General features: G+C 37.4%; 1 protein-coding gene across 1 annotated transcript; it reads left to right on the forward strand.

Annotated features, from left to right (window-relative positions):
- The first annotated feature begins 4,591 nt into the window (after positions 1–4,591).
- Positions 4,592–8,033, forward strand: tdgf1 (teratocarcinoma-derived growth factor 1). Its single transcript, XM_084401103.1, has 6 exons — positions 4,592–4,884; positions 4,976–5,025; positions 5,112–5,267; positions 6,381–6,495; positions 6,580–6,689; positions 7,238–8,033. The coding sequence occupies exons 1-6, from the start codon at positions 4,838–4,840 to the stop codon at positions 7,336–7,338; spliced, it is 579 nt and encodes a 192-aa protein (XP_084257229.1). The 5' UTR covers positions 4,592–4,837; the 3' UTR covers positions 7,339–8,033.
- Positions 8,034–9,454: the final 1,421 nt, after the last annotated feature.

Genomic DNA, 9,454 nt, shown 5'->3' on the forward strand with positions numbered 1-9,454 from the left:
ACCGTGACCTTGGCGGCTCACTTGTTGCTCATTAGCGGACATGGTTTAATCCTTCTTTATGTGAGTGAATTATCTAATTAAACCTCAGTAGCCCATTAGCAAAAACAAAATGCATGTATTTATGAACTCTGCTTTGCATTAAATTATTTAATAACTGAAGTCCAAATTAAATTGCATATGAAATAAACTCTATTTTCTGGTGGTTTCTTGATTAAAACTTGCTGCTATGATGCTAGAGTGCGGTGGTTGCCAGGATATTGCTATAGATTCAGTGTTTATTTTAATTACCAAAAACTATTTTTAAAAATAGAAAATGGTTTAAGAAAAAAATGATTTGGTTTCCTTTTTTCAACTAAAAAGGAAACCTTTTTATGCGTTAGCCATTCATTTACACGACAACAGCGTTTTGGGGGCCTGAAAATGCAAACTTTTGAAAAGGGGATTCAAAGTGCAAGTGCAACTACAAAAAACGGTGATGTCATGTGTATGAGTACTACGTGTTCGGTCTATAGATGCGTAGTGTTTCTATACAAAGTGACATCGCCATCTACTGGCCTAGCAGCAGAATACAGCATTTTTAGTCGGTTTCGCAGATCCATGTGAACGGGATCGTTTTGACAACGTTGCCGTCTGTATGCGAAAAACACAAAGGAAATACTATTCTGGTTTTAGTTCATCGTTGTCGTGCAAAAGAACGCTCGCGGGTGAAAACGTAAAAATATTTTATCAGATGTGCCTTTCGTTTAGACGGCAACGGCGTTTTTGGGGCTTAAAAACGCAAAAAAGTGAAACCGCCCTCCAGAGTGGAAATCTTAAAAATGCTCCACCGTCGCGTTCCCGTCTAAAGGGTAAAAACGCAAAAGTCAGCTAAACAGTGAAGGTTGTACCAGAGCCCGTCTACGGAGAGCCTGCCCACTCCCTATTAAGTCCTATTGTACCGAATTTTGGTTGTAGTTCCACCAGAGTTCCACTGGGGGTGATCGCCCATGAGTGCAGAATGAATGGGAGTCTATGGAGCTAGACGGCTAAATTTGTCTCTTTCACCCGATTGCCGTCGAGAAATCTCAGATTTGATTGTAGGTTTTGCAAGTTCAACATAGGTTATAGGTCGAAAGTTGAATGAACGAGTACTTATGTCCTTTCGATTTCTTACAGGTTGAGTTGTTGTTGCCCATAACACGCTAGCATTCTGTTAATGAACACTGATTGGTCAGTGAAGGACTGATTACGACCAGAGATACCGCTTGATGGTCTTTTAAAACAACAAAACAAAAACTCGTCTAGCACGTGTGTTTACCTGTGTCAGCTGTGTTGTCGATGCCTCAAGAGAAAAGAAAGTGCAGAGCGCGAAAGCACCAAAGTGACTGAAGGATTGCCTGGTCGTACGATGTGTATGACGTCATTGACATTTTAAAATACTTTTTAAAGCAAATAAGTGACTCTAAAAAATCTAACACCCAGCAATGTGTAATTTCTTTGCATCTCCTTTCGAATACAATATTCAAATTACTAGACAAAAAATTATATCCTGAGAAAAGTGGATTTTGAGGGGTATAGCGCCATAGACTGCACTCGTCCTGTGAGCGCCCTCATATGGAATCAAAGTGGAACTGCAACCATTTCAGAAGCCGGAAGTGTACTGAGAGTGAAACTTCTCACCTTATTAGACATTCTCTGGTTGTACGCAGGCGCGCAGACTTGGTGTTGTCGTGTGGCAGTGCTTCACATTGCCACCTAGCCCCCTGGAGTGCATACTACATCGAATTTCACACACTTTTGCGTCACCATATGCACGCAGATTTCCCCCCCATAACGCTCGTCTAAACGCAGAATAAAAAATGATAACATAACGCCACTTTTGCGTTTTCTCTTCAGATCGTTTCCGTGCAAACATAGCCTAAGTTAAAGCAACACCAAATATTCTTTTGTACTTTAAAATAATGTTTCCAAAATCGTTTCAGGGATTCATCAATTCTGCATTCGCTTTGCGATCCTCTATCTGCTATATCTCTATCTGTAGTTCAAATGAGACATAAGAAACTACAAATTTGACTCGCTTTACGGCAAGCGTTACAATAGCAAAAAAAATAGCAAGCAATGTCATTATTTCGTTTTTCTTCGTTTCTGATGTCGCAATACATCATACTTTCATAAAATCATGCAACATACTCTACCTTGTCTGTGGACATCGTTATTTCCAAAGCCGGTGCTGGATAAACAAATAGCGTGCGTGTGACGGTAGGCTGCGGTACGCTAAATTATTTACAATTCCGCTTCCAACCTGTAGGGGGACCGCAGAGGAAAAGTGCTTTGGTGTTGCTTTAACAACAGCAACAACAATGACAGTGATGCATGACTTACTCTTTTAAAAATCAAGGTTCTTTAATGGCATCACTGGTTCCGTGAAGAACCTTGGAATGGTTCTTTATTGGAAAAGATTCTTTAGATTATTCAAATGTTCTTCACACTAAGAGAAAATTGATCTTTATTAAAGAACTGTTCACTGAAAGGTTCTTTGGGGGACCAAAAAAACTCCTTCTATGCATTGCTGCGAAAACCTGCTTTTTGCAACCTTTATTTAAAAGAATTAATTCTAATAAATACATATGAATGTTGATTTAATCATTAAAATATTATTATTAAACACAAAGCCAAAACGTCTGCCTGTCATGTAATATACCAGCAGCTTTTAGTCTGACCTTTAGCCTTTAAGGGTTGGCCTGTGTCACATGGTCCACCAACTTTATTTAGCAACTGGTCTTGTTCACACGGTCGCCGTCTGTGCAGAAGATCTTTCCTCTAGATGGACAGAGCGGGTGTTCATGCTGTGAAACAATTCCATGCAACAATTAGTGGAAATGTTGGCATGAATGTAAAAATAAAAACATTAATGGCACTAAGAGGAAAGCTTTCCCAGAGGTGAAGCATTGTGCTTTAAAAAAAAAAAAAAAAAAAAAAAAATGCATCAACCTGAGCCATGTAATTTGCATGTAATTTCTTTTTCAAAAGGATGATTTTTTTCCCCCACCAGACAAAATTACTTTTTTTTTCATTATGCAGAAGACAGACACACATTAAATGTGAAATGTAAAATAGGACAAGTCTATCACTAAAGCTTGCATTTGGATAATATTATGCTTGTTCTGTTTAAAGATAATAATTCTGACTTTAAAATGAAGTTGAGGTTTAGAAAGAGAGAGTTTGCGAAAAGAGAAACCAGGGCATATATATATGTATACATACTGAAGGATATTTTGACGTTTGTATAGTTGAAAATGTCTGAATTGCAAACTAAAATGTTTGAAAGTTCTTCACCTCACAGGCTCAGAGAAATCGGCTAATTAGAAACCTATAACCAAGAAAAAGGACAGAAATAGAGACGGAAGCGTCTGCTTGTGCTTCATGCACCTCTTTAAAGGAGAACTGCGTCAAACACAAGAAATTTCTTTAAAGGAAACATACTCTAATTACTGTAGGCTCTCAGAGGTTATATATATATACTGACGTTCCTTTGGAAATGTCAGCCTGTGGGAACAAAACCACCAGAGAATTCATTTGATTTTCATGCATAAATGTTATAAACAAATTAGAAATCACCATAGCAAGTGTGCATAAACAAAAACAAATACCAGACTATTTCCAAACAACTATAATTTGATGTTTATATCTGTGTTGCTTAAATTAAGATATAAGATAAATGCAATATAGAAATATGTAAATACACTGTACAATGTGCAATTAAAATGTACGCTTTGTGCAAAAGCAGGTGTGCACTGGATTTTGCAGGTGATTTAAACTATGGAATGTTGAAAAATATGCAAAATAGCAAATGTTTGACTTAATTTATGTTTCCCTGATTTTAAAAATACTTTGAGAGTCCAGAGTGAACCGAGCTGGACTTTTATATTATTGAAACGTGAAAAATAGTCAGAATAAATAATGAGTACATGCACTAAGCAATGATCTAAATAATGTAAGCGTTTTTATTTTTAACTTAAAGCAAAACACCACAGGTGAACATAAAGCCAGGTTTAAAATTCTTGTTGTATAAAATCAGGCAGATTATATATAAACAACCCCCTGTGTAAAAACCTTCAGAATATAAAGTAAAGTTTGGTGTATGTAAATGCTGCTGAAATAAAGATTTCTGACTGCAGGAGAAAAAAAACTCATTTTGAGAAAATAGCCTTTAAAGAGATAGTTCACCCAAAAATGAAAATGCTATTATTTTGTGTTGAGCAGAAGAAAGAAACTCATACAGGGTTGGAACAACATGAGGATGAGTAGCCTAAATGATGACAACATTTTTAGGTGAACTATCCCTTTAAAGATATGTGTAATAAAGTGCTCTAAAAGATCCACTTAAAAGTGTATTTTGGATGTTTTCTTTCCACTAATCTGAAAAAACACTTTATGAAAAGCCCAAAATCTCAAAATTGACAGTTTTGCCTGTAGCCTAGTGTCTCGCCTTAAGACACACAAAAAATCCCCAATTACAGAGCATCAAAGTGCTCTGATAGCCCCTAATCGCTTCTCTGTGATACTGAAGAGAATCGATTCATTTCAAACCGGTTTGACTGACGGAACGAATGTGAATGGAGGCTCGTTTGCATTTGTGGGTGTGCGCGCGCGATCTCATGTATGACTATGGGAGGGGTTTACAGGTGTTAATGGCGCGTCATGAGGGAGCCTGGAGCACTAAAGACCCCGGAGAGGGACAGATAGAGGGTGGTCTGGTTATTTGGTGTTTGTGATGGTGACACTGCGGATGTTTTGATGGTGTTGCAGTGCATCAGTGTTGAGGAGACCAGTCACATCACACGCGCGCGCGCTCTGGATGTTTTGCAGTTTGCCAGCGAGCGGAATGACGAATCAACTGTTCAGGTGAGAGAATGATTCATGATTCTTTGGGGATAATCGGAGCGTTTGTCTTCTTTCTCCTCAGGCCTCACACATTTGCTCTTCTCCTCTACAGGTTCTTGCTGTCTGCTGTGGTGGTGTGTCAGGCTGTTTCTACTGAAGCAGGTAAAAGTTGAATCTTGGGATGTTTAACTCCGTATGTGGCCGGTTTCATAGCTACTTTCTAACATGGAAAACGCGTTTTCTCTCAGGTTGTGAGGGCTCAGAATGTGGGAAAGCTGGCGTTTCTGGAAAGCCAAAGCAACAGGCGGAATTCTTGAATAAGTTCAATGAAATGAACACGCAAACGCCGCAACGTCAACACCGCAACGCAGAGGCCGCGTTACCGTTCATAGGACTGACTGGAGGTGAGCTCATCATAACGATAGTGGAAGAGATGAATGCATGCATGGATTGATAAACAAATAGACAGATATAGATGTGGTCAATGTATGTGTCGTGTATTTATGATGTGTAAACAAGTTTATAGTATGTTTGGAAAGTCACAGGGTCAGAAAAAGTTTGGAAACATTACTCTTTTTAAGTCTCTTATGCGAAAAAAAACATTAATATTGGGAAATATTATTACTATTTAAAATAATGGCTTTCTATTTTAATATACATTAAACTATAATTTATTTTTGTGATCAAAGCAAAATTTTCTGCATCATGATGATTTATTATCAATGCTGGGAACAGTTGTGCTGCTTAATATTTTTTTGGAACCTGTGCTACTTTTTTCAGGACTCATTGATGAATAAGCATTTATTCAAATTCATTGATGGATAAGCATTTATTCATTGATGAATAAGCATTTATTGACAGCATTTATTCAAAATCTTTTCTAACAATATAAATATTTACTATCACTGTTTTATCAATCCTACACATCCTTGCTGAATAAAAATAAGATCTTTGGAAAGCAATGATAACTTCTAGAAATTCCTATGTTCCTGGACACAGGAAGATTATGGGAGTTTGATTTACAGAAAAAAATACTTCTTTTATACTACTAAAATACTATTTTCAGTTTTCTCCTTCGGTTAATTCAATGTGATGCTGGCTCTCTCCTTGTAGTGGTTTGTGAACAGCTGTTTACTAGCCATTCCTGAATGAAAATTGTTTCTACATCAGTTTTTATTTCCATTTGAGACATGGACAAAGGAAACTACTTGACTTTAATTGCACACCATTGTAAACAACACTTACAAACATGAACCAGAGTAACCGATGTGCCTGAAGTAGAAAACTGTGTGTTCTGAGCATTTAAGCTGGAGTTGAGTGGATTTCTCCATTTATTAATGGGAATTCCAGTGTTGTGGAGCGTAACGGCCTGCACAGTGTCTGGGTGGTTCGTGTTGTGTTGGGAAACAGATGTTGGTAGCAGCTGTTGAGATTACACGTCATAAATTTTTTGGGGCTGCTGTTTTGCGTTTGCTTCCTCGTATTTAACATCTTCATTTTGCTGTTTCTCATCTCAGTTGCTAAACAAAGTCGTACCTGCTGCAAGAATGGTGGAACGTGCATTTTGGGAAGCTTCTGCGCCTGTCCGAAGTACTTCACCGGTCGGAGCTGCGAATACGACGAACGCCTCAGGTAACGAAATCCCGTCGAGATTGAGCTGTACAGCACTGTTGTGGTCGCACGGGGTTTTTAAATGTGTGTGTTTTACTCTTACAGCGATTGTGGTGTTATTCCACATGGAGAATGGGTTCAGAAAGGATGTTCGTACTGCAGATGTGGATATGGAGTTCTGCACTGCTTCCCGCATGTTTTCAGCAAAGACTGTGGTGAGTTTATAGATGCGTGTTTGTTGTAAAGGCCTCGAGTCTCGTTATATTACAGTAAGACCAGACACGCACTTAAAGGGAAAGTTCTGACATTATTTATTCCACCTTAAGTTGTTCCAAACCTGTATGAGTTTCATTATTCTGTTCAACACAAAAGAAGATATTCTAATGAATGTTGGTAATCAATTACCGTCAACTGTCTGGTTACCAACGTTCTTCAAAATGTGTTTCTTTGTGTTTTGAAACTCATGCAGGTTTGGAACAACATGAGGACGAATAAATGATGATTTTTGGATGAACTATCCCTTTAATGTCCTTCAGGTTGCTGTAACCAATTCAGTTAGAGATAAGCAACAATAGGCCGCAGACAGAAGTTCTCACCTCCAACGATTCCCTAATAGGGCTGTGAATCACCGACTAAGCGCTTGATTCAAACGGACAGCAAATGATTATTCAGGGCGTCTGTTTCTTGTTTGAGTGGCTGTTTCTTCAAATAACATTCCTGTATATCATTTCATATACGGTTGTTTTTTTTTCTTTTCTTTCAGACGACTCTCAGGAAGTTCGGTGGTACCGTTCAAGCGCCCTCAGAACGCTGTCATCTTCAATCATCATGTTCGTTGCCTTAATTTTACCCTTTCTGCTGTAAATTAGATTTCTCAACTGGGTTTTGTACGTGGCATTGAAATATAACACAGCAGAGACGGACTACAAACAAAAAGACGTTTGTTTTAAGTTGTCTTTCTGGGCGGCATTTATTGTCGGCACTGAAATGCATTTTGCTTCCAGTGGAAGTGTAACTAGCTGTGTTAAAAGCAACTGTTTAGTGAAGGAACGTGTGTGTGTGTATATAGGATTTATATTGAAAATATATTGTGTTTGTGTCAGTGCGCAGCCAAACCAAATGGATTCTGTCTTTTTCTATGTCTCTGTATGAATTTATTGTACCAGAGAGTGCACTGGCTGAAAGTAAAGCTTTTTTATAATCAGTATCTGCAAATACGAACCGTGTTTTCCTTTCAGAATATACATGTCATCTTAACAATGAGCCGCAGTTCTTGATTTAAAGTCAAGTTCTCGCCGCTCAAATGGTCTCGTCTTTCGTTTGCTGTGCTTGTCATTGGAGAGAGAGAGTCAGATAACGCTCAGATAGCCTGTGATTGTTGACCTTTTGGCTATTTTCTCTTATCTTATATAAACAAGTCGTCCGTCCGGCCAATCAATCCCAGTGGCTGGAATGACTATCTTGACCTTCTTGAGTTGGCCGGTGATGCACTGTAACACTCTGTGTGATTGAGCGAATGAATTTGTCTCATCCAATTAAAACTTGCATCAATAACTGAGATGGCTGACTGTTTACTGACTTCAATTAAGCAATTTATCATGGACGCTGAAAATTAGATTGGATCCCAACAAACTGAGGCTATGAATTACCATGACTTTCAGAAGCAACAAAATGTTCTATAAAGTGTCAACTTTTTTTGGGGGGGGAAATAAAAGGTCATAGTAATGTTTTTTTTTCCTATTCTGGTCATATTTATCCAAGCTCATTTTTCAACTTCTAGTACATTTTCTAAAGACCACAATTGCCTACATTCTTCTCGCTAAATGTAGAGAATCACTTGCTGTCTGTCTCTCTTCCTGTTGGGCTGAATAAACACAGAGACTCGGGCCTGTTTTACACTACAATGCTTGAATCTCTTTGGTATTAATAGCCGGGTGGGGTTGGGGAGACCATCCTAAGCCCTGCATCTTCTCCATTGTCAAGCGTGATAACGGCCTCATTCTGCATGAAGAATGTACTCTTACATGCAAAAGGCCTCGCATGAGTTCAACAGTTAGTCAAAGAGATGCTTATAGGGGTGTATTATGTGATAAGTGACCAGGATATGGCCCAGCCTGCTATTCAGGATTCAGGATTAGAAAGTTTACTTCAGGCAAACTCATTTGGATGTTTATTTTTGTGTAAGGAGAAAGTCACAAATTGTATTTTCATTATTCTTTTTCTGTGCTTTCTCAATATTCCCAGTGGTGAGTCTCATTATTGAAATGCAATAATTTTTAATTCTTATTTACAAAAGCAAATACAACATATACGGCTATAAAATTATATATTGTCTTTACAGTAGCTACTGTAGACTTTTTTTAATGTTTTTGAAAGAAGTCTCTTATGCTCATCAAGGCTGCATTTATTTGATCAAAAATACAGTAAAAACAGTATAAAAAATATTATAATTTAAAGGACTATTTTCTATTGTAATATATTTTAAAATAAAATGTATTCCTGTGATCAAAGCTGAATTTTCAGCATCATTACTCCAGTCTTCAGTGTCACATGATCCTTCAGAAATCATTCTAATATGATGATTTGCTGCTCAAGAAACATTTCTGATTATTATCAATGTTGAAAACAGCTGTGCTGCTTCATATTTTTGTGAGGATTCTTTGATGAATAGAAAGTTTTCGTAACATGATAAATGTATTTACCCACTTTTGATCAATTTAATGAGTTCTTGATGAATAAAAGTATTAATTTCTTCTTTTTTTTTTTTTATCAAACTGACCCCCAAACCATAAATATATATATATATATTTTTTTTTTAAAGCATGGTATTACAAAAAATGTAATCCCTTTTGATGAGAAAATACAACCAAAAAAATAAATGTTGTCACTAAAAATAATGTAAACTACTGGGACAATATTTTTTTTCTTTTGGTTTTGTGGTCTGTGTTTCTCATTGGTCAATAGTCGCCAACGTCAGAGT

Source organism: Rutilus rutilus, assembly GCF_951802725.1.
Source record: "Rutilus rutilus genome assembly, chromosome: 25".
Taxonomy (NCBI): Eukaryota; Metazoa; Chordata; class Actinopteri; order Cypriniformes; family Leuciscidae; genus Rutilus; species Rutilus rutilus.